This window comes from Vipera ursinii (assembly GCF_947247035.1).
Source record: "Vipera ursinii genome assembly, chromosome: 6".
In the NCBI taxonomy this organism is placed as follows: domain Eukaryota; kingdom Metazoa; phylum Chordata; class Lepidosauria; order Squamata; family Viperidae; genus Vipera; species Vipera ursinii.
The window spans coordinates 34905423-34931909 of record NC_139515.1 but is presented as its reverse complement, the minus strand read 5'-3'; the positions used below and the strand labels follow the sequence as shown (position 1 = coordinate 34931909).

General features: G+C 37.3%; 1 protein-coding gene across 1 annotated transcript in view; it reads right to left on the bottom strand.

Annotated features, from left to right (window-relative positions):
- CNTN1 (contactin 1) overlaps positions 1 to 26487 on the bottom strand; it is a gene marked incomplete at both ends in the record, with an annotated part of 250063 nt that overhangs the window by 85030 nt on the left and 138546 nt on the right. Inside the window, 2 exons of the mRNA XM_083365212.1 lie at positions 5099 to 5248; positions 8221 to 8379. Coding sequence (XP_083221338.1) covers positions 5099 to 5248; positions 8221 to 8379 — 309 coding nt within the window. The remainder of the gene's footprint in view (positions 1 to 5098; positions 5249 to 8220; positions 8380 to 26487) is intronic.

Below are 26487 nucleotides of genomic sequence, written 5' to 3'. Positions count from 1 at the left end.
GACTCCAACTGGGCAGAGTCTGACGATGAGGACGAGGGCAGTCTTGTCGATATTATCTGGGAGGAGTTTGATCCTGTGACTCCTGAAGATGTGGACAGGATCATGGGGAAGCTGAGCTCCACCACGTGTTTGTTGGACCTGTGCCCCTCCTGGCTGGTTTATGCAGCCCGGGATGGGACACGAGGCTGGCTCCAGGCAGTGATAACTGCTTCTCTGAGGGAGGGTAGTTTTCCCGCCGCCTTGAAGGAGGCAGTGGTGAGACCCCTCCTCAAGAAGCCTGCCCTGGACCCAGCTGTATTAAATAATTTTTGTCCGGTCTCCAACCTTCGGTTTCTTGCGAAGGTTGTTGAGAGCGTGGTGGCACATCAGCTCCCTTTGTTCTTGGAGGAAGCTGATTACCTAGACCCGTACCAATTGGGCTTCAGGCCCAGGTACAGCATGGAGACGGCATTGGTCGCGCTGGTGAATGATCTCTGACGGGCTCGGGACAGGGGTTGTTCCTCTGTCCTAGTCCTATTAGACCTCTCAGCGGCTTTCGATACCATCGACCATGGTATCCTGCTGCAGCGCCTCAGGGGGTTGGGAGTGGGAGGCACAGTTCTTCAGTGGTTCTCCTCTTACCTTCTGGGGCGTTCGCAGTCGGTGTTGGCAGGAGGGCAGAGGTCGACCTTGAGGCCCCTTGTTTGTGGAGTTTCTCAGGGATCGGTCCTCTCGCCTCTCCTGTTCAACATCTACATGAAGCCTCTGGGTGAGATCATTCGTGGTTTTGGAGTTGGTTATCATCAGTACGCTGATGATACCCAGCTTTTTATTTCAACCCCAAACCACCCCAGTGATGCCCTCGACATGATGTCCCATTGCCTGGAGGCGGTTCGGGTCTGGATGGGGAGGAACAGGCTTCAACTCAACCCTGACAAGACTGAGTGGCTGTTCGTGCTGGCATCTCAGGATATTCAGAATATTCCATCTCTTTCTATGGGGCGGTGAGCTATTACACCCGTAGATAGGGCTCGCAACTTGGGGGTCCTTCTAGATTCACAGCTCTCCTTAGAAGATCATATAGGAGCTGTGACTAGGGCGGCCTTCGCCCAGGTTCGCCTGGTGCGCCAGTTACGGCCCTATCTAGACCAGGATGCCTTGCGTACAGTCACTCATGCGCTCGTGACCTCTCGTTTGGACTACTGCAACGCTCTCTACATGGGGCTGCCCTTGAGGACCACTCGGAGGCTTCAACTGGTGCAGAATGCAGCCGCGCGAGTTGTGTTGGGGGTCTCCTGATACTCCCATGTTACACCTCTGCTCCACAAGCTGCATTGGCTGCCAGTTGCCCTCCGGGTAAGATTCAAGGTGTTGGTAATGACCTACAAAGCCCTACATGGCATGGGTCTGGATTACCTACGGCAGCACCTGCCGCCGGCATCAACTTCCCTCCGTCCAGTGCGCTCCCACAGAGTGGGCCTCCTCAGGGTGCCTCCAATCAGAGAATGTCGATTGGTGGCCCCCAGGGGGAGGGCGTTCTCTGTGGGTGCGCCAGACCTGTGGAACCGCTTGCCGGTTGAGCTCCGGATGGCCCCCGACCTTCGCTCCTTCCAGCGCGATTTAAAAACTTATTTATTTGAACAATCTGGCCTGGTCTGATGGGTTTGGGTTTGGATTTAGTTTTAACACACTTTTATTATTGTATTATATTGGGCATAATTATTTAATTCTTTTTAACTCTTTTTTAACTTTTGTATTTACATTTTGATATTTATTGCCCTGTACACCGCCCTGAGTCCTTCGGGAGAAGGGCGGTATAAAAATTTAATAAATAATAATTATTATTATATTTATAATATATCTTTCTGCTTACACATGCTGCACAAATAAACATTGCCAAGGCTAAAGTCTCATAGAACTGCTTAAAAAGTCTAAACCTGCAAAGAAAACCTTCTCCATACAGGACTTTGAGAAAAATATACATGGATTAACTCTCTCCAAAGCCTCAAAATGTAAAAAAGTCCAAAAATTTTAGTAGCATTGTAATACTGTGCTATAACCCCAACTCTAAAAAAGAAGCAGCCATCACCAAGGAATTGGTTCTGTTTTCCTAAAAATGATTTATTTATTTAATATGTTGATGACCATTAATGATAGGCTACAGTTCATGAACTGTTATGAATAGGAAGGCTTGCTAGTTGTTGGTGCTTTTACTACAGTGACTACTTCCAGGTTTATTCTAATTGATTGAAATATATTAGAAAATCCTGGTGGCACAGTGGTTAGAATGCAGTATTGCAAGCATACTCTGCCCACAGCCTGGAGTTTGATCCAGACAGAGCTCAAGGTTGATTCACCATTCCATCCTTCCAAAATTAGGATCCATATTTTGGAGGCAATATGCAAATAATACCTACTATGTAAACCACCCAGTACTATAAACACTATGGGGCAGTCTAAATGCTATTGCTATTGCTGTAAAGGCAAGTGTGTCAATTTTTTGCTTGTTTTGTCAAATGCTTATTTTTCTTATGTTTTTATATAATTTCCAATGTATAATATCCGATTATATATATTATACATTTTATATCTAATGAAATGTAATGTTTGATAAATAAAATCATCATCTCCTTCGAGATAATTCCTTCACAATCACAATTTACACAGTGCTTTGATACTAATAGAGGAGAATATTTGTAGCTCAAGGTTGATATGAGGGGTCTTTTGTGCTCTCTGAGCTTACTTGTTTTCTTGCAGATGTTTCATTACCCAAACTGGGTAACATCATCAGTGCTAGTAAGGAGTACAGTTTGCTGTCTGTTTATACAATATTCTAGTGGCTTGCGTGTCAGTATTGGTGAGGGTGGCTTAGAGATTCTTTGATAAGATTGTTTGCTGTTGGCTTCTTTGGCAGTTTTATACAGTGTCTTAGCTGATAATACCCCAATCAAGAAACTGCCAAAGAAGTCAACAGCAAACAGCCCAATCAAACAATGTCTAAGACCACCCCCACCAGCACCAACAGGCAAGCCACTAGAATATAAACTGACAGCAAACTGCACTCCTTACTAGCATTGATGATCTAGTTTGGGTAATGAAACGTCTGCAAGAAAACAAACAAGCTCAGAGAGCACCAAGGGCCACTCACAGTGCTTTGACTGCAGTGGTAAACTAACAAAACAATATTAGTTAATATAAAATTAATCCCAGAGGATGTATTTATTTAATTCCAAAGACCTAAAGCAGGGGTGTCAAACTGCCGGCCCATGGGCCAGACACGTCACGCAGAAGCTGCACCCACTCCATTGCCGGCAATGGCAAAACTGTTCCAATATGTTGCACGACGTCATGTGACGTCGTGAGTTTGACATGTCTGCCCTAAAGTAACAAAGGAAGATAAAACAGCAGCAGCAGATCAATAATTATGGAAAGTGCTAAACTAGAAATACAATAGCTCCCAGAGAAAGAAAAGAGCTAGTGTTGGGAAAACCAAAGGAGTTGATAGGATCAAGATTACAAACATGGCAACTATTGTCTACCAATTATGTCAGGATGTCAACATTAATTACATCTATTTTGAGCATGTGATGAATTGTTCAATTATGACAAACCCCCAGAAATGTCTGTGGGGTATACAATAACTTCATTACTTTCCATAATAATGTTAAAATTGCTCATTGTATTTTTTTCTATCTTTGTTGTGGGTTTTGGTTTACATTCCAGGAGAAAAGATACAAATGTTTCCCTTTCCAATCAAGCAAAAGGGAAGTAAGTGCCAACACTTTAAATCAAATGCATCTACCTGTCTGGCTAAAAAAGAGGTATGTTTATTATTGTCCATCAATTGGATCTGTAAATTCTGCACCTGAGAACATAAATCTTTAAATATTTGGTTGGCAGGCAAAACATAAAAAGTGCTCATTGTACAGATAGTTCTCAGTTTACAACTGATCACTTAATAACTGTTTGGTGTTATGCTTGACTCCCCCAAAATCTACTTATAATCCATTTTTGAAGTTACAACAGCTGCACATCTCTGTGGTCATGTGAGTGCATTTTGGGTGCTTGGCAACTGGCTCACTTTTAAGGTTGTTTGCATGTTCCACACTTTCATGACCATAATTTGTGACATTTTTTCTGTTTTCTGTTATTTACTTCTAGCGTCCAGTGAAAAATGCCCATGGTATTTGCTTAATCACAACATTTGCTTAATGACTTCAGAATTCACTTAATGAATTAGCAATTGTAGGAATCTAAAGTTGACTTAAGTACCAGAGGAACTGGTGAAAAGTTAAGATATATTTGTTTTTAAAAATATAAAAATGATGCATTATTTTTTATTTCTAAGTTATTAAAAATAACTTTATAATATACTGAACATGATTAAGTTCAGTATATTATACTATCTAAAAGTTCTCATATTTAGTTAAAATGCATCTCTTATTGGATGTATTTCTTTGTGTAGAGCAGCCAGAATAGTCCAGTTCTGGGCAATCCTACCCTAGGATATTTTGGAAAGTTCAAAGTTGTAAAGGAGAATATAATGTGCTTTAAGAGAACTCTCTATATAATGGAAATCAAATACAGGTAGTCCTTAACTTATGATCACAACTGAGCCCAACACTTCTGTTTCTAAGTGAAATAGTTAAGTAAGCTTTGCCCCCTTTTACAACCTCTCTTACCACAGCTGTTAAGTGAATCACTGCATTTGTTCCGTTATTGACACGGCTAATAAATGAACCTGTCTTCCCCATTGATTTTGCTTGTCAGAAGATCACAAAAGGTGATTACATGACCACAGGGATGCTGCAATGGTCATGTAAAAAATGGTTGTAAGTCAGTTTTCTTAATGCCATTGTAACTTTGAATGGTCACTAAATGAACAGTAAATCGAGGACTATCTGTAGATGTGTTTGAAGATGTGTTTGGCGTTATATCTTCAGGTAAAGGTTTTTAAAGTGATTCTAGTATAGAAAAATTTCAGAAACACAAATGTTTAAATATGTAGAAAATGTTTTCAATTTTGCATACGTAATAATTCACTGAAGTTATCAAATAATCAAATAATCATTCTGAACTTCAAAACAATTAAATCAAATGCAACATTTTTTGTACGTACGAGATCCTTCTGTTCTAATTTTCTGTGATGGTATACTAGGATCTCCTGTCCCTAAAATATTAGTGGCCATTATACGAAATTCATATTCCATCCATGGAATTAAATCAATAACTTTTGCTAATTCCGCATTTCCATCAACAATGGAAGGATCTAAATACAAGAAGAGACAATAATTAAAAACAGCACAACAAAAATATCATAACATCCAATATTGGCTTGCTCAAATTATTTTAATTGTTAAATAAACAAGTTTAATTTCTCTAATGAATCCAGAAATAGGGATGGAGAAATCTGCCAGGATGATTTTTCTGTTTTTCATTTTGCCTACTTTGAATTGTTTTTGTTCATTTATTCAGCTGGTTGTAATTTTTTTAATAAAATGTGTATGTAACACATTTCTTTGAAAAGAACTTTCCTTTTTCTTAAAAGCCACAGTTTAAAAGCTACATTCCATATATGTATTTATACATTTTTTACTAATGTAGGTATTATTTTTATACATTTATATGCACCTTTTGAAAAGAAGTGCAAAATTCTGAACAGTGTGAATATCAAGAGATAACTGCATTCATAGTTGCACATCCTTTAGGAAATACCTAATTATATAATAATGGACTGACTTTTTAAAAGGATATTATAGTATTTAGTGGGTAAAACAATTACTTGAAATATTAATCAGAGGCACATTGGTAATCAGTGTGATTGGTGTAATAAATATTACACAAGAACTAATTGCCCAAACCAGTGCTAAGATAATGTTTTTGTGCTTGCTGATATAATTTTTTGAAAAGTAGCCTGCAAATAATATTCTTTGGATATTACAAGCTTTTTCTTTGATATTGCTCTTACATGAACATCCTATTAATAATAGGTCTAGTAGAATCTTTGACGAGCTCATTTCATCCTTCTTTGAGAATATTTTCATACCACCTAAAATCAGTGTTTCTCAATCTTGGCAACTTTAAATTGTTTTGATTTCAACTCCAGCCTGTTGACTGGAGAATTCCAGAAGTTGTAGTACTCACATCTTAAAGTTGCTAAGTTTGAGAAACACTGGCTTAGATGTTCTCTGTCATCTATACAAAGTTGACTAAAAAAATGATTCAGTATTTTTAGTTTCTCTCAGGCATTGTTGTTGTTAGTTGTGAAGTCATGTCCAACCCATTGTGACCCCATGGACAACGTTCCTGTCCTCTACCATCTTCTGGAGTCCACGCCTACTGCTTCAGTGACTCCATCCAGCCACCTCATTCTCTGTCGTCCCCTTCTTCTATTGCCCTCAATCTTTCCCAGCATTAGGCTCTTCTCCAGTGAGTCCTTCCTTTTCATTAGGTGGCCAAAGTATTTGAGTTTCAGCTTCAGGATCTGGCCTTCTAAAGAGCAGTCAGGGTTGATCTCCTCTAGGACTGACCGGTTTGAATGCCTTGCAGTCATTAGACTGCATTAGACTAGTGTAAATTAGACCTGTGTGTGATTTGCACACTGATAATGATAATCTTCATGTTGATAATTCTGAAAGTTATTCTTCCAACCATGATCTCAAAACTATGGTTCCCAAGCCTTATATAAATAGAAAGCTGAGAAGGATACCATTGTAGTTAACATGGTTTCATAAGAGAAATGACATCCATAGAATATGGACCCACACAAATCCAAATTGTGCATTCATATTAAACAACAACAAATAAGTTGGGAGTAATTTGAGTTACAACACATACAGCAACAATTTAAGCATAATGGATAAGATGCAATAGAGCAAATTATGAACTAGTTCTTCTAATTTAGCTGTAAGGAGATATACCCATGCTACATCTAGTATAAAACAGAGTTGTACTCTATGGTTACATACATACAGTCTTGCCAGTAACAGGCATAAGCATTAAGGAATATAAAGGGCATATGCAAATATATTGCATTACACTTTACTTTAAAATCTGTATAATGATGATTAGTATCACACCAGTCCATCTGTTCCTTACACTACTTCCCATTTTTCATGCGTATCTCACTTTCCTAATTTATATTCTAACATGCCTAGTGTATGGTAGTTAAAGTAAGTTATGTATTTTAACCAATGCTAATTTTATAAATTGAGGGGGTCATCTTACATCCATATAACAATGGAATAAATTAAAGCAGCAGAAGTATAAACACATTACACACGTTAGTAAGTTGGATAGATTTGAAGATCACCTGGAAGACCTTTGCTTGGGACAAGTTGATTGTGGATGTACAAACTGTAAAATGTACAGGTTGGGAGGGGATTTGCAAAAGAATCATGGCAGGGAAGAAATATTCAATCCTTCTTAAAAATAAGCCATAATTCTGGATTTAAAACAGACAGTTTTTATATTCTTGTAACATGTTACACCCAAATAAATATACTGCCCTTCACTGAACACATCTTGCTAATGCATGCTAGAAAAATGGCCAGGTACATACAACATGCTGAGCTAGACAAAAGTCTAGGCTTGTGTGCTGTGCAAATATAGCAATTTTGTCTTAAGATGTAATATTTAGCAAAATAATTGCTAATTTAACAAAATTATTTTGCTGTTGTTGCAGTAATGTAATATTTTATGACACTTAACAGGCTTGAGAAAATCATATGAAAACCTGCTACACTTTGAGTACTACCATATAAACTGATTCATTTTGTTGCTGTTTCTAGTTTGTAGCACATTATCAGGCGTAATTAAAACTGTTTTCTGCTGATAAAAGTGTCTCATGAATGAAACTATACCAAGAATGATATTTTATTATTAAAGAGCCTTGGTGGAGCAGTGGGCTAATGCCTCCTTAAGTAACACCAGCTGCCTGCAATTAGTGCAGGTTCGCATCCCACCAGGCTCAAGGTTGACTCAGCCTTCCATCCTTCCGAGGTAGGTAAAATGAGGACCCAGATTGTTGGGGGCAATTAAGCTGACTTTGTAATAATGCCGCTTGGGGTGTGTGTGAAAGCCCTAATAAGCAGGCATATACATAGAATGAAGGCTACTGCTAAGCTTGTAAGCCGCCCTGAGTCTTCGGAGAAGGGCGGGATATAAATGGAATTAAAATAAATAAATAAAATAAAATAAATTATTTAGGCCCCAAGCTAATATTTTTAATAAGTTCCTTACCTGTTTTCATGTCTTTCCAATACTCGGACAGAAAGGTCCTTGACTGAATAGTGTAATTTGATATAGGGCTATGATTTTCTATCCCACGGCTCCATGTAAGAAATACAGATGTATTTTTAATGTCTTCTACTTTGAGTCCCCCTGGGGGTCCTGGGGGACCTGAAAAATATTTCCATGAAAAATTATAACACAACCTTGCCAAAAAGTAAACCAATGTTAAAAAAAATAAAATGTTTTAAACTATCATCATATTTAACTGAGTTAAATTATTTCATTATAACTTTCTGTATTCTACTATTTTCACATATTAAAATTTAATCTCCAAATCCTCAGGTAGTATGGGCAAATGAGTTGACCTTTGAATAATACTAGGGAATACTAGATTGAAAAGGGCATTTTATTTAGTAATATCATAGTTTTGGTCTCATACAAATTTCATACAGTTGTGCGAGCAAGGGATGGGGGGCATGTGAGTGGCATGCATGCATGTGCACAGCTCCATTGGTGTGAGTAGCACATGTGCATGCCTTCCTCTCACACAAATGGAGCTTCACACACAAGTGGAGGGCACTTGGGCTTGTGTGTGAAGCTCCACTCATGTGAGTGGCGGGTGCTTGAGCAGAGGGTGCTTGTGGGCAGAGCTCCATTCATGCAAATGAAGTTTGCATGTGAGCACTCTCTGCTCACACAAGGGGAACTTTGTGTATGAGCACAAACACCCTCCTCTCATGTGAGTTGAGCTTCGTATGCGAGCACAAGCACCCTCTTCTCAAGCACCCTTTGGTTGCACAAGTGGAGCCTTTGTGCCCGCTGCTTGTGCAAGTGGAGCTTTATGTGCAAGCGCAAGCACAAGCTTTGAGCAAACTTGTCCACAAAGCTCCATTCACACAAGTGGAGGGCATATGTGCCCACTACTCACAACAATGGAGCTGTACATGTGCATATGCCTGCCACTCACAAGCCTCCCCTTCACTGGATTGGACTGCCAAGGTGAAAAGGTTGGAAACCGCAGTCTTAAAATACAGAATATGATATCTTTTTCTTGAATCCTCTTATCTCTAAACAAGTCCTTAAAGCCTCAGCGTTTCAGTCATGATCAGGAAAAATCTATTTAGGTTTACCAGAGATACCAATATATCTATTTTAACCTTGATCAGGTATGCCAATTTTATATTCCTTCCTGTATTTTCTTCTAAAGATCTTAACCTTTTCATTTTTCTTTATCTCCTCTCACAAAATTTAATAAGCCTATTTTGTAAATTCATTACAGGAAAATTAGGTAAGTCACTCTCTTCATTTATTGTTTGTACATTCCTTCAAATATTAAGACATCAACCGCTCTCTTTTAAATGTGCATCTTTTTCCATGTCATTCTTGTAGCATATCATCTGTAAATCAACTTTCAAATCAGTCTTTATCTTGTCAGGTAGAATATGTTCCTGTTCCATAATATCTCTTAGACATAGTCTTTCCATTGAGGCCGATGTCTCTGTGGGCACCATTAAAACTTCTGAGTTCATTGTTCAAAAATATTCATCAATATGTCCAATGTTAGAATATTTTGTTTCATTCTGTAATTGTAAGTTCAGTTGATGAGTTCTTTGTAATTTTTGTAATTGTGATATTTAGTCCCTTGACTCTCTAATTTTTAAATTTTCATTTTAGTTTTTTAAAAAGAAAATTCAAAACAAAAGTATTTCCCCTAGGAAGAATTCTTTATACAGTAATTAAATCCAGAATCTTATTTCAAAGTTATCTGGATAGTCCATTTTTAACTAATTGAAATAAAAACATAACCCTTTTGCTGCTTTTTGCCCTCTCAAATTTTTAAAGTTCTTAAACTTGTAAGTAAAACTTACAAGGGGCAAGCTGTGGCGAGCTGGTGCAAAGCTTCAGGGGGGTGGATAAAACAGACCCAACCCTCATGTTTGTAACCAGTCCCTGAGAAAGTCTTGAATCCAATTGCAGATGAAGGGGAAAAAATTCAAGTCAGTCACTTTTCAATGAGAGTGCTCGGCAAAATGGTGTTGAAAGCTGAGCTGTAATGAACAAAAACCCTAACCCTAACCCAAACCCCAACTGCTGCATTCGGTACATCTGAATGTAGCCAGGTCTCCATGACAACCATCACACAACATTCATATAGAAGCCTGCTTGCTGCCAACTGCAGCTGTAATTCATCAATTTTATGGATGAGGGATCTGGCATTACTCAAGAAGACACTCGGCAGTGCTGGTCTATGAGGCTGCTTTCTGAGCCGAGCCAGTATCCCAACTCTGTAGCCACGTTTTTGTTTTCGCTCCTTTCTCTTTTGCTTACGTCGGCTCCTCCCTGGCCTGAAGACAATCCACAGAGATCCTGGAGGCCTCGCTATGCAGTTTGGTATGTTGTGGGACTGCTGAAAATCGCTGGTAATTCCGGATTACCTTGCAAGCCCAATGTTTAGCAGCTCTATGCGTTCATAGGCTAATTTAGCCCCTTGAACTACACTGTGCACACTCATCCATACACACATTATTCTAATCACCACACACCAGTACCAGGAGCTCAGGGTCTCTGTGTGTGAACATGCCACCATTTTGTGGAAAAAAGGAAGAAATTATGGTCTCCTTCGACATCACTACCCTTTTCACCTCAACTGACATTGACCTGGCTAAATAAATCATTCATCACCTACTCACTAAACACCATACCCACAAGGATGGTGCTACTACAGAACACTCCATGTCCACAGAAACCATCATGAAATTCCTGGATCTAGGCCTCAACACATACTTCACGTTCAGTGGGAAAATGTACAAGCAAGTATAAGGTACCCCAATGGGATCACCAATATCGGGCCTAATAGCAGAAGCAGTCATGCAATGACTCAAATCCATAGCTCTACCCATCATCCAACAAAAATTCTGGGCACACTATGTCGATGACACCTTCATCATCATCAAATGCTAACAAATTGAAAAAACACATCACCTACTTAATAACATATTACCTGGGATCAAGTTTACACTTGAAGAGGAAACAGACAACAGACTCCCGTTCCTCGACATTGACATAAGGAAACTGGACAATAGAGAACTGGAAACCTGCCTCTTCCATAAACCTATGCACATGGACCAGATCCTCAGTCAAAAGAGCCCCTGGAATTGGCAGAAGAAAGGCAGACCGCATGCGATCCACCATTACCAGGAGATTGTCGGAGATGGAGGAGCTCAGAATGACAGCAAACAGCTGAGAACGCCTTCTTCTTTCTTGGTAGAGGTGGATTTATTGGCAAATAGCTCTTTTACAGGTCAGAGCAAAGCCTTTCAACTTTAGGGAGGGGTGGGATTCCTTACTTCCCCTCCCCCTCCTGAACTCCAGTGGCAGTTTAAGCTTTTGTGCAACTTAAGAACTTTTTATATAGCAAGTTGTCTGAGGCTCAAGAGAATTTTTTGGAAAGCTACTGTTCTTATAGAGGCTTTTTGTTTTTTGATTTCTTGTTGGAAGCCACTGCAGCTTTTATTTTTTACCTTTTAAACTCATTTTCTCTTTTGGCTATTTTTCTTTTCTTTTTCCCTTTCAAATGGATTGGGAATGGATACTTTGTGTTGCCTGGTGGCTAAATTGAGAATCTTTTTTCACTCTCTTTTGTCTGGTGCTGATTTAGACTAGACATTTGGCTGTATGCCCAGACATTCCTTATCTAAGACCTTGAAACTTTTTTGAGAAAAGACTTGCCTTTGCTTTATTTGGCCTCACAAGACAGACTATATTGATAAATAAATGGTACTTGGAGCCAGCTGCTCCCTTGGATTATAACTATTGTGTTTTGGAACTATAACAAGCTATCTTAGAAGAGCTGGAAATTAAGAACTTTTTTTCTTTTTTCTTTTGAATAGATTTTGGTGAAGTATAATCCTGATATTTTTGCCTTTTTCTTTTTATCCTTTTTATTCTGGGAGCTTTTCTCTTTTTTTCTTTTCTTTTTTCTTTTTTCTTCTTTTCTCCTTTTTCTCCTCTTTTCATTATCCTTTCCTCTTTTTTTCTCCTGTTGCTATGTTTTACCTTTTTCTTTTCTTTTTATTTTACCTATTTTTGTGGGTTTTTCCTCCTACTAATAGGAGCTTATTATATTATAAAAGCTGGCCATTTGGCTACCCTGTGGATTACAATATAATATGTAGAGACAAAGATGAGCGCTTCAAGCCTTTCTAAACTTGGGAGAAAAGGATCTTCTGCCCCTGCCTTGACCTCTCAAGTCCAGTATATCAAAAATCAATCACAACAGTGCTGCAGCAAGATAAAATGGATGCCCAACAAAAAGACACTCAGGCAATTTTGCAGGCAATTGCAGCTCAGACAGCATCCTCAACAAAAAACTATGAAGACTTGAAAAATGATCTTGATAATTCTCAAATTGAAAATTTTAAACAAACAATTACAGATAATCAACAAAGGATCCAAAAAATAGAAGACAAGTCAGTGGAAGTTGATCAAAAATTAGAAACCTTAAAAGATGAAAATGAAAAATTAATCCAAATAAATGGAGAATTGGAATATTCTCTGGCGGTGATAGAGATGGAGCGAGCATCATATTTTTTACGATTTCAAAATATAATAGAAGACAAGGAAGAGGACCTCCTAGACCTGATAACTGACCTACTTGCAGATGTTCTAAGAATGGGGAAGATCCAAATCGAAGGAGAATTGGATCAGGTCTACAGAGTTAACTCAAACTATGCTAGAAGAAATCAAGTCCCTAGAGAAGTCCATGTTATATTTCTTAAAAGATCATAAGAGATAAGGTTTTGAGAAAAGTAAGAGATCAACCGTTAAAATACAAAGACAAAGAAGTAGTTGTTCTCAAACAAATTCCTAGAAGGATAAAAGACACTTGAAGAGATTATCAGTTTTTAACCAGGAAATTGGTTGAAAAAGGAGTGAATTTTAGATGGTTGATCCCAGAAGGGATCATAATCTATTGGGATATGAAAAGATATAGATTGGACAACCCACTTAAAGCAATGGAATTTTTTGACACTCACAGAACATTCTTGGAAAAAGGCGATTCTGAACCCAAGAAACAAGAGGAAATGGTAGCTGAAGGAGTGGCCAAACAAACAGAGGAGGAAGAAGATAAAAACTCATGCTTAGAAGAAGGTGCAAGACTGAGAGACCAGAAGCAGATCAGATCGACTAGAAGACTGAGACCTAGATATAATTGAAAGTTATGGAGGAGATTGGAATTTTATCAATAAATATAAATGGACTGAATTCTCCTTTAAAAAGGAGAACATTTTTACAAAACTACAGAAATTAAAAATGGATATAATTTGCCTCTAAGAGACACATATTAAGAGACAACACTTTAAAATCCTAGAAGAACTGAAAATGGGCAAACTTTACTTTACACTTGTATCTCAAAAGAAAAGGGGAATAGTCCTTTATATTAAAGAAAACATGAATCCCAAACAAATTTATGCAGATGAAGAGGGGATAATATTAATGGTGGAAATCATGATGGATCAAAAACAGATATTGTTGGTAGCAATCTAATGACAAGCAAGAGCGATTCTACCAACAACTGCACAATAAAATATTGGAGTTAAATTACCCAAATCTTTGTATAATGGGAGATTTTAATGCAATAGTAGATGCGACTCTGGACTACAAAAGCCATAAACAAGGAAGAAAAGTAGGAAATATACTACCGAAAGCGTTTTCAAAAATGAAAGAAAAATGGTGTATTCAAGACATATGGAGAGAGAGAAACCCAGAAAAACCCACAATACACATTCTATTCAAATAAGCATAAATCATGTTCTAGAATTGATATGATATGGACATCTTTTGACTTGAAAATGATAATACAAGAGGGGAGATAGAAACTAATGTTTGGGCAGATCACAACCCAATAAAAATGACTTGGAAAGGAACCAAGAAAAAACTAAGATGGTCTCTGAATAAATCTATATTGAAAGAAAAAGAATTTTTACAACTAGCAACAAAGGAAATGGAATTCTTTTTTAAAATAAATAAGAAAAAAGAAACATCAGTCCAAAACATATGGGATACAGCTAAAGCATATTTTAAAGGGTTGGCAATAACTTACACCTCTAAAAAGAATAAAGAAAAGAAACAATTACAGTTAAAGCTGAGAGAAGAACTTTAAAAATTGGAACTGAACTAGAGTTAGAAATAGACCCACAAGAGAAAATACTCAAGAAACAAATGGAGATAATAAAACATAAACTAAACCTGGCTGAGATGGACATAATGGCACAACAGATTAAACAGTCTAAACAGAATTTTTTTGAAAATGCCAATAAGCCGGGGAGATGGCTAGTATATAGATTGAAGAAAGAAAAAGAAAAAAGATTGATAAATAAGCTACAAGATTCAAAAGGACAATTACAGTTCCACAATGTTGCAATGAAAAAAATCATTAAAGACTACTATGAGGCACTCTATAAGGCAGAGAAAGTTCCTAAAGAGAAAATACAGTTCTACTTAAAAGAAACAGACTTGCCAAAAATCCCGGAGAATATCAAAAATATACTAAACAGGAAAATATCAATTATGGAGATTATAGAAGCTATAAAAAGACAAAAGAAAGATAAGACTCCGGGTCCAGATGGACTTCCTGCAGAATTCTATGTAGTATTACAAGATGTATTAGGTCCGAGGTTGAAAGAACTGTGCAATGAAATCTTTTTGGAGACTAAAATACCAAAGTCATGGACCGTAGCTAATATTACTCTGATACCCAAAGAAGATACTGATCTGACATAAATAAAAAACTATAGACCAACATCGTTATTAAATGTGGACTATAAATTTTTTGCTTTGATAATGGCAAAAAGAATTAAGAAATTCTTGACTGAATTCATACATACAGACGAAAATGGCTTTTTACCGAAAAGACAGATAAAAAATAACTTAAGAATGATTTTGGATGTTTTAGAATACTATGAAAATCACCCAGGGAAACAGATGGCATTAATATTCTTTGAAACGAAAAAAGCTTTTGACAGCTTAAACTGGCAATTTATGTTCCAGCAGCTAATGGAAAAGAACTTCAGGGGGGGGTGGGGTCAGCGCCAGTGACGTGGCGGGACGACATCCTTTGGAAGCTCCCAAAGGATTGTCGCTTTTCAGCTGTTTGGGGGATCTGTCTGAGTTTCAGACAGATCAGAGTTGTCCTGTAGGGATGGTGAAGAAGGGAGGCACAGTTTTGGCAGCACAGGAGAGATCGCAACCTCCTGGAGAGCCGACAGAAGCTTCCTGGACCAGCAGCTGTCAGACGGCCATTGTGAGCCGTCACAAGCCAGGGCAGCCACTTGGAAGATCTTGAAAGTAAGTTTGGAGGATTGCCTGGGTGAGAAGATTGACAATCCTTAAATGCTGGAAACTGTTTGTGTGTGGGGGGGGGGGGGGAAATAAGAAGAAATTGAAGCCGTGGAGAAGTGGGGGAGGGGAGCAGATTTTTAAACTGCTCCTCTCCTGGAACTGCAACGGCGGATAACAATGGAAGGCAAAAGAAGGCAATGAATCAAGTACTGTATCTCGGCTGAGAATACCCTTGAAGCTTAAGAAAAAAAGGGAGAGTAAGTGATCTTGAATGACAGCTGCTGAACTCACTGATAAGAAGTTTACAGAGTCTGTTTTTTTTTAGTTTGCGGAATGGTGGATTGTTTTTTAGTTTAATTTTTTTTTTCTTTTGGACTAAGGCACAGAGACTCTGAAACGAACAAAGAGCATAACCTGTATGGATTAATTTCTTTTTTTTAGATATAAGGATATTTGGCTTTTTCCTTCTCTTTTCCTTTCCTTTTCCCTTTATACTCACCTTTACTTGTCGCTGAAATTTTTCGTGTTTTTTTTTTTGAGTACACACCCAGCAACAGCTGCCCTAATATCACAGAGTCCGGTGGCACAGAAATCACTGGACAACACAATGCAGGAAGATAGATCCAACATGGAATTTAAAAATATGATACTGGCTCTACACACAGACTTCAAAGAAGGGATTGGCAAACTAGAAGAGGAACTAAAAGAGGTCAAAGAACTGATGGAGAAAAATGAACGAAGATTGCAACAAGCGGAAGATAGAATTGAATTAACAGATAAGAGACTAGAGGAGATTGATAACCGATTTACATTAACAGACAGGAACTAGGAGAAAATGATCATTGCTTTAGAGATGGATAGAATTGATTATTATTTAAGATTCCAAAATGTTGAAGAAATAAAGGGCGAGAACCTAGCAGATGTAATGGCGGGAATATTAGCAGAAGCATTGGAGGAAAGCAAGGAAAAGATAATTAATGATATAGATATTTAGAATATGCACTAGATACGCAACGAGAAATACTCTCCCAAGAGAGGTGCATATAAGATTTAGTTAAAAAGCATTAAGGGTAGATATACTACAGAAGTTGAGAAATGTTAAAATAAAATATAAAGGAAGATAGTGATGTTAAAACAGATCCCAAGAAGAGTGAGAGACCTGAGAAAGGAGTATCAATTTCTGACAAAATGCTTAATTAAAAAAGGGATAAATTTTAGATAGTTAATACCAGAAGGAGTAATGATAAATTGGCAAGAACAGAGACATAGACTGGACACAATAGAGAAAGCAGAACTTTTCTATGATAAATACTTTGGGCAGCAAGAAGAAGAAAGGCTGAGAGGGGAAAGAGTAATCAGACAGGAAGGAGATGAGACAGAGAAGCAACGCAGTAAGTATAGCATAGAACAGGAGGAAAGGGTGTTGAGAGAAGGGACAAGAGCAAAAGAGGCAAAAGAGCAATAAGAGCAACTAAAACTTCAAATAAATAATAATGAGAGAAGAAATAAAAGCAATTTTGATAAACATAAATGGACTGAATTCGGCTATAAAAAGAAAAAGAACACTAAATAAATTGGGGAAATTAAAAATGAATATAATTTGTTTACAAGAAGTTCATATTAAGAAACAACATAAAAATCTACTAGAATATCCAAAATTGGGAGAATTATATACCTCACTTGCAGATGAGATTAAAAGAGGTGTGGTATTATATATTCAAAAAACAATACAAACTACATTGTTATATTCAGATGAAGAAGGGCGAATTTTAATGGTGGAAGTAATTATGAATTGTAAAAAAAACTTTATTGGTAGCAATTTACGCCCCAAATGAAAACCACAAAAATTTCTATTCAAAATTACACCAGAAAATAATAGAGTTGGAATTCGAAAGCATATGTATGATTGGAGATTTCAGAGCTATTGTAAAGGCCAGGCTGGATTATAATACGACAAAAAAAAAAATAAGACCCTAAGGAGAACATTTCCAAAATCTTTTCATAATATGGTGGACAAATTAAATATACTATATGTTTGGAGAGAAAAATATCCGGAAAAAGAGCAATATACATTCTATTCTAACAGACACCTTTCCTGGTCGAGAATAGATATGATATGGAGATCAATAGACTTATTTACAAGTACACAAAATATAAACATAGAAACAAGCACATGGGCGGACCACAACCCAGTCACAATTACATGGAAAGGACAAAAAACAAACAAACCAGAATGGACATTAAATCAAACTGTATTGAAAGAAAAAGACTTCCAGCAATATATGGAAAAAGAAATGACTTTCTTCTTTAAGGAAAACAAAACAGTAGATACCTCACTTCAAAATGTCTGGGATACAGCGAAAGCATACATAAGAGGACTTGCTATATCTTATATGGGGAAAAAGAATAAACAGAAAAGACAAATTAGGGAAAAATTGCAGGAAGAATATAAGACTCTTGAGAAAGAATTACAGAAAGATACACTAAACAAAAAGATAAAAAATTTAATGGAGTTGAACAAGCACAAAATGAACTTAATAGAAAATGAAGAGGTGGCAAGAAAAATAAAGGCAGCTAAACAAACCTTTTTTGAACATGAAAACAAACCAGGGAGATGGTTGACATATAAAATTAAAAAGGAGAAAGAGAAGAAATGGATTAAACAACTGAAATAGAACATTGCAGGAACTGTTAGGCAATGTAATGCTGGAACTCTATAATGAACTCCTCTCTGAAGCTAAGATACCAGATTCGTGGTCGGAAGCACTTATTACCCTGATACCAAAGGAAGAAATGGAAATACAGAAAATAAAGAACTATAGACTGATTTCCTTGCTGAATGTGGACTATAAAATATTCACATCAATCATGGCCAAAAGGCTTAAAAAGTTCCTAAACAAATTTATACATATGGATCAAAATGGGTTCCTGCCCAAAAAGACAGATTAGAGACAATATGCGAATTATATTAAACACATTAGAATATTATGAAACACATCCCAAAAAACAGATGGCATTGATGTTTTTGGATGCGCAGAAAGCATTCGACAATATGAATTGGCAATTCATGATAAGACAACTACAGATTATGGATTTTGGGGAGAAATTTATAAATGCAATTAAAGCAACTTACAATAAGCAAATAGCTAAAATAATGATTAATGGAGATATGACTGAAAAGATTAACATTATGAAGGGAATAAGGCAGGGATGCCCTTTATCCCCATTATGTTTGTATTGACACTAGAGATACTAAATAGAACTATAAGACAGAATAAGGATATAAAAGGTATAAAAGTTAAGAGAGAAGAATATAAGCTATAAGCTTTCGCAGATGATTTAGTATTTATCTTGGAGGAGCCACTAGAGACAGGACCTGTATTAATAGAACAAATAGAAAAATATGGTGAGGTAGCAGGTTTGAAGATTAATAAAGATAAAACAAAAATGTTAGTGAAAAATATTACTGAAAAAAAAGAATTGATGGGAAAGTTAGAGATACAGATTGTAAAGAAGGTAAAATATCTGGGGATTCACCTGACAGCAAGATGTACAACAATTAAAGAACTATTACAAATTGAAAAGACAAATCTAAGTAGATTTGGATAAATGGAAAGAGGTACAAGTATCATTAATGGGCAGGATTGCAATAATCAAAATGAATATATTATTTATTTTTTAAATTTTTTAAATTTTAATTCCATTTATATTACCACGATTGTTGTTTTTGTTTTCAAAAATACCAATAAGATTGGGAAAGAAATATTTTGAGGGGCTAAATAAAATAATTTTGAAATATATTTGGCAGGGGGAAAAGGCAAGGGTTAATTTAAAAATGTTACAGGATGCAAGACTCAGAGGTGGGTTTAGCTTACCTAATTGGGAATTATATTACCAGGCTGCAGTAATGTCATAGATGAGAGAATGGATTTTACTAAGGAATACTAGATTATTGACATTAGAGGGACATGATTTACAGTTGGGATGGCGTTCATATGGTATGGGAAAAATAGAATACACAGCTATTTCCAGAGACATCATATCAGGAATTCTTTATTGATGGTTTGGGAGAAAATAAAGAGGAAGCATTAATTGAGGATTCCAGATTGGCTCTCAATGATGGAAGCATTAATACACCCCAATATGTTTAATATGGGAAACATTATAAGATATAAAGACCTACTAACAGATACGGGGAAGCTGAAAACCAAACAACAATTAGAGGAACAAGGAATAAAGATGGATTGGTACATGAGAACGCAAATACAATCTAGATATGAAAAAGATGCTAAAATAGATGGTTTTAATTTGGGGAGAACAGAGTTAGATGAAATACTTACGGGAACTGAAGCAAAATGGATTAAAAAAATGTATAGCTACTTATTATATAGGGAATTAGAGGAGGAGCAAGTTAAGGAGTCAATGATAAAATGGTCAAGAAATTTTGGATATACGATTGAATTAGATAGATGGCAGCAATTGTGGGAAAGAAACTATAAACTGACAATGGTGACAGCATATAAAGAAAATATGTACAAGATGTTCTACAGATGGCATATGTCTCCAGAAAGACTAGCTAAAATGTTTAAGGACAGATCTATGAAATGTTGGAAATGCCATCAAATACCAGGCTCTTTCTATTACATGTGGTGGATGTGTGCAGAAGCTAAAACTTATTGGAATATAATCAAATCATGGATAGAAAAGATGATACAACAACATATAGAATTAAGACCAGAAATATTCCTGTTGGGTATTTTACCAGAGAAATATAGCAAAGAGAACACATATTTGATTATTCATATAACCACTGCAGCTAGGATTGTGTTTGCACAAAACTGGAAGGCATTGAAAAGTCCTCCAGAAGAAGAGGTGATCAGGAAAATAATGGAATGTGTGGAAATGAATAGATTAACAATGAAAATTAAAGATAAGACAGAGTCAGAGTATTATGAAATTTGGGGAAAAATTTATGAGTGGGTGAAAAAGAGAATATGCTTAAAAGACAGCTAACACTAATTTAGATGGAAGAAAAATGAGGAGATAAGGATATTATCATACCTAATATAGACATTGAAAATCCAAGGAGAGGAGCTGCTCGGACATCACCCCTGAATTGTATTGGAAGAGGAATGGGAAGGAAGAAAGGAGAGGAGAGAGGGAAGAGAATAGAGGAGGGGGAAGGAAGTAGGAAGGTTGGAGGGAAAGAGGAGGAGAAGTGGGGAGAAATGGGAGGGGAGTGGAGATGGAAAGAGGAGTGGAGAGAAAGAAGAGGGAAGTAGGAAAGAAAGGAAAAAGGGAGAAAGAAAGTAGAGAAGAGGGAAGAGAGAGAAGGAGGGTGGATACAGTGAAAGGGGAAATGGACGAGCAGCACCCAAACTTACGTGTATGTATTTATGTATGGCAATATATTTGTTGACTTGTTTGTGGAAGAAATGGGAAAATAAAATTGAATATATATTTTAAAAAAGGAAAAGAACTTTGGGAAAAACTTTATAAATGCAATTCAAGCAATCTACCATAAACAAATGGCTAGAATAATTCTAAATGGAGATTATACAGAAAATTTTGATATCAAACAAGGTACAAGAAAGGGATGTCCACTATCCCCACTGTTATTTATATTAACATTGGAAGCATTGACCAGAAATATTAGACAAGACATAGAAATTAAAGGATTGGAGATAAATGAACAAAAATATAAATTGCAATCCTTTGCGGATGACTTGGTTTTTATTTTGGAGGAGCCACTTGAAACAGCTACTAAACTGTTGGAGAAAATAGAAAAGTTTGGAGAACTGGCAGGTTTGAAAATAAATAGAGACGAGACCAAAATATTAATAAAAAACTTAACAGACAAACAGAAAAGTCAACTTACAAAAAAGACAAACCTACAAATAACTAAAAAAGTTAAGTATCTAGGAATCCACTTAACAGCAAGATGTACAACATTAAAAGAAGATAACTATGAAAGATTGTTGAAACAAATAAAATTGGACTTGGAAAAGTGGAAAAATCTTCAACTGTTGCTGTTAGGAAGAATAGCTACAATGAAAACGATTATTTTACCAAAAGTACTCTTCCTATTTCAAACAATCCCTGTAAAATTGGGAAAGGTCTTCTTTGAATGTAACAATATTGAGATTTATCTGGCAAGGGAAGAATGCACAAATTAAAGTGAAAATGTTACAAGAAGCTAAAAATAGTGGAGGATTTGGGCTCCCGGACTGGAGACTATATTATCAAGCAGCCATTCTACCATGGCTTAAAGAATGGATTACACTGAGAAATAAAAGACTATTGTACCTAGAGGAGCATGACCTACAAATTGGTTGGCGTGCCTTTGTATGGTACGAGAAAAGTAAAGCACATAAAAAAGTAAAGGTAAAAGTTCCTCCGCACATGCGTGCTAGTCGTTTCCAACTCTAGGTGCCGGTTTCTGTTTCAAAGCCAAAGAGCCAGCGCTTGTCCGAGGACGTCTCCGTGGTCATGTGGCCGGCATGACTAGACGCCAAAGGTGCACGGAACGCTGTTAACTTCCAATCGTAGTGGTCCCTAGTTTTCTACTTGCATTTTTACGTGCTTTCGAACTGCTAGGTTGGCAGAAGCTGGGACAAGTAACAGGCACTCTGTTATGCGGCATTTGGGATTCGACCCGCCAAACTGCCGACCTTCTGATCAACAAGCTCAGCGTCCTAACCCACTGAGCCACCACACATAGATACTTCCAAAATCACTTTATAAGGAATGTATTCCTTTCAGAATGGGAAAGAATAAAGCAGAAAATCTATATTAAACTACCTGAGTGGCTTTCAACAATGGAAGCTTTTACTTACCCAAACTTAATTAACTATGACAAAGTCGTTACTTCAAGGATATCCTCGATAAGGAAGGAAAATTGAAAGAAAGACAAGACTTATATTGACAAGGTATTGACTTAGTATGGTGGCCATATTTGCAAATTCAAACAAGATATAGAAAAGAGGCAAAGACAATGGGATTTTATAAAGAACAGACAAAATTTGATCAAATATTATTAAAAACAGATGAAAACCTTATTAAGAAACTTTACAGATTTCTGCTAAACTTGAAGATGGAACAAGAACAAGTAAAAGAAACAATGATAACATGGGCAAAAAACTTTGGATATTCCAAAGATTTGGAAGACTGGGAAAAATTATGGGATAGAAATGTTAAATTGACTAAGGCAGTTTCATATAAAGAAAATTTGTATAAAATGTTTTATAAATGGCATATGACACCAGTAAGATTAGCTAAAATGTTCAAAAATACTTCAGATAATTGCTGGAAATGTAAACAAAGGCCAGGTACTTACTACTATATCTGGTGGGTATGCCCTAAAGCGAAAAAGTTCTGGCTTAAAATACATACATGGCTGAAAAAGATGACTAAAATACAGATAGAACTTAAACCAGAACTGTTTCTGTTAGGAGCTAAGTATGAGAAGGAGAATGAGTATCTAATATTGCATGTACTGACAGCAGTGAGAATAGTATTTACCCAATACTGGAAAAATGAAAACCTACCAACTGAAGAGATCTTAATCAAGAAAATTTTAGAGTGTGCAGAAATGGATAGATTAACCTTAGAGATCAAAAAGAAAGAGGATTCAATTTATTTTAAAATATGGGATAAATTTTACCAATGGTTAGGAAAATGAACTAGCGAGAAATGAATGTGATATGTTATTTTGAATATATTTTAGTAAGGAGAATGATATGTATTGCTTAACTGATACCGTTTATGATTATTGTTTAGCATATACATTACAGCTATTTACTGTTATATTTGTTGTTGTTGTTAGTTACAAAGTCGTGTCCGACCCATCGCGACCCTATGGACAATGTTCCTCCAGGCCTTCCTGTCCTCTACCAGCTTCTGGAGTCCATTTAAGCTCACGCCTACTGCTTCAGTGGCTCCATCCAGCCACCTCCTTCTCTGTCGTCCCCTTCTTCTATTGCCCTCAATCTTTCCCAGCATTAGGCTCTTCTCCAGTGAGTCCTTCCTTCTCATTAGGTGGCCAAAGTATTTGAGTTTCAGCTTCAGGATCTGGCCTTCTAAAGAGCAGTCAGGGTTGATCTCCTCTAGGACTGACTGGTTTGATCGCCTTGCAGTCCAAGGGACTCGCAGGAGTCTTCTCCAGCACCATAGTTCAAAGGCTTCAATTCTTTGGCGCTCAGCCTTTCTTATGGTCCAGGTTTCACTGCCATACATTGCAACTGGGACTGTTATATTAATTAGTGTTAATTGAACATATGTACCCGGACAATACTCTATTTGCTAAAGCTTGAAAATGTTATTGGGGAGAAACCCCAATGTTGTTCCCAACCCCGTCCCTACCCCAATCCTGATCCTAACCCCACCCTGAACCTTAATCCCTACCCTGGTTCTATCCCTTCCCCAACCTTATAAAATTCAATAAAAACTTTTATATAAAAAAGAAGGGCCAACACACACTGCAGCACCACAACACTAAGAAAAACAGAAGAGAAATGGCTGCTTGACATCTTTTTCCGTAATGGATATGCAAAAAATGTCATTGTCATGGTTCTGATAGACAGAGATGGATAAAGCAGTATTCTGAGGCTTGCAAGTTCCTCAAAGAACATGTTTATTAGTTATAAAGTATTGGCACGGTCAAGAGTGAATCCAAGTTTGGATACACAAGTAACAATTTCCCAATACAAAGTTAAATGTCCTATCCACAAAAGCTATGTAAGCAACTACATCCCCCAATATGATTATTTGGCAAGCTTTATATGAAATGCCCAGTCCCTAGTCTCGGGAGCAGCTGATGACCCTGGTTCCCCTGGGACAAAAGATTATTTTTAGTAGTGAAGCACCAGGGCAACCCCCCTACCTCTGTTCTATGTGGCAACTTAGAAAGAGAAGGAAAATGGCTGCAGCCATGCTCATTTCTAGAGTTGACAGTCGTCCCCTCTTAAAAAAAAAGCAGGTTAAGTATTTCCTCGAGGCTTGTGAGGATATTTATTGTAAAACTATTTTATTAATCTATCTGCTTTCACATAGGTACATTTCACCCATGTAGCTTCTGAAAGGGGATAGCCTTTCCACTGAACGAGGTACTGTAACTTTTCATTGTACAACCTAGAATCAAAAATTCATTTTATTTCATAATGTGTCTCCCCCTCTACCACTACTGGACCCAGCAGCTTCTTTGGGACAGGTCTGAAAGAGGATTCTGACAAAGGTTTCAATAAACTGCAATAAAACACAGGACGAACTTTTCCCAACAATCAAAAGTTTCAATTCCACTGTAACAGGGTTTATGATTTTAGTGATGGGGAAAGGACCAAGGAATTTTGGACCCAATTTTCTACTGGGTAACTTTAACCTGAAATATTTTGTTGAAAGATAAGCCAATTGCCCAACATGAAAAGGTTAATGAGGGGAGCATCGTTTATCTGCTTGCTGTTTGTAAACCTTGGTGGCCTTGGTCAATGCTTTCTTCACATTCACCCAACCCCCCTGGGAGGATGTCACAAAATCTCAACCCATATTATTTTAAGTGGGGTGAGTCCAGTGCTACTGTGCACAATGTTGTTGTAGGCTACCTATGCAAAAGGTAGGAGATCAGCCCAATTAGTCTGCTGGTAATTTACATAACATCTGAGGTACTGTTCCACCATTGTGTTAGCTTTTTCAGCAGCTCCATTAGTAATCAGATGAAAAGCTGATGAAAACCACTGGAAAAACCACTGGAAAACCACTGGCAATTGTCAGGACCAGCAAGGAGTCTCTATGATTGTGATTTGGTTGTTATTTGAGAAGCGGATTGTGGCAGAGGAATAATGGAGTTAATTACTTCCTCTCAGTGGCTCTTGAAATGGGGCATTTAGATAAGGCATCAGCCAAAAGGTTCTTACCCCCAGGAAAATATTTTAAGGTGAAATTAAAATGGTTGAAGTACTGAGCCCACCAACCTTGTTTTGGGGATAATTTATGGGGGGGTTTTCAGAGCCTCCAAATTTTTGTGATCACTCCACACCTCAAAAGGTATTCCCCGCCACCTTCCAAGAAGTGGCACCATGTTAGTAATGGCCAACAAACTGCAAAAGCCTCTTTCTCCCAAACAGCCCACCACCTTTTGGTGTCTGTTAATTTTCGGGAAGTGTAAGCACAGGGTTGTAATTCCCCTCTGTGGTTTTTTTTGTAAGAGAACAGCATCCACGGCCACATCACTCGCATCAGCTTGAATGATGAATTGTTGTTCAGGGTCAGGGTGCTTAAGGTTCAGCTGGAAAGAATCTTTAGTTTTTTGAATGTAGCTTGGCACATAATGACCATTGCAAGGGCTGACAAGGTTGGGGTTTTCCCCCTCCCCCTGTTTTAAGTAAATTGGTGATTGGCATGGCTATCTTTGTGAAAGAGAGAATAAATTGACAGTAAAAGTTGGCAAAACTCAGAAAGCTTTGAAGCTGCTTACAGGTGCATGGGGGTTGCCATTCTAGAACCTCTTTTAGTGTGGTGGGGTTCATCTCTATCCCCTCATTTAAAATCTGATACGCCAAATAATCAAGATCTGTCTGGTGAAATTTACACTTTGACAGCTTTGCATACAGTTTGGCTTTTAACAGTCTCTTTAGCACCTGGCGGACCAATTTGATGTATTTTTCATGGTTTCAGTGTAAATAAGGATGTCATCAAGATAAACCAAAACCCCCTTGTATAAATCATCATGGAGCACTTGATTTATCAAATGCATAAACACAGCCAGGGGGCCCTGCAGTCCAAAAGACATCACTTTAAATTGGAAGCTCCCCAAAGGGGAATTAAAGGTGATTTTCCACTCTTCCCCCTCCTTAATTTGGATCCAGTAATAAGCCTCTCTTAAATCCAGCTTGGTAAAAACTTTTCCTTTAGCCAGGTGGGCTAACATGTCCTTCATCAGGG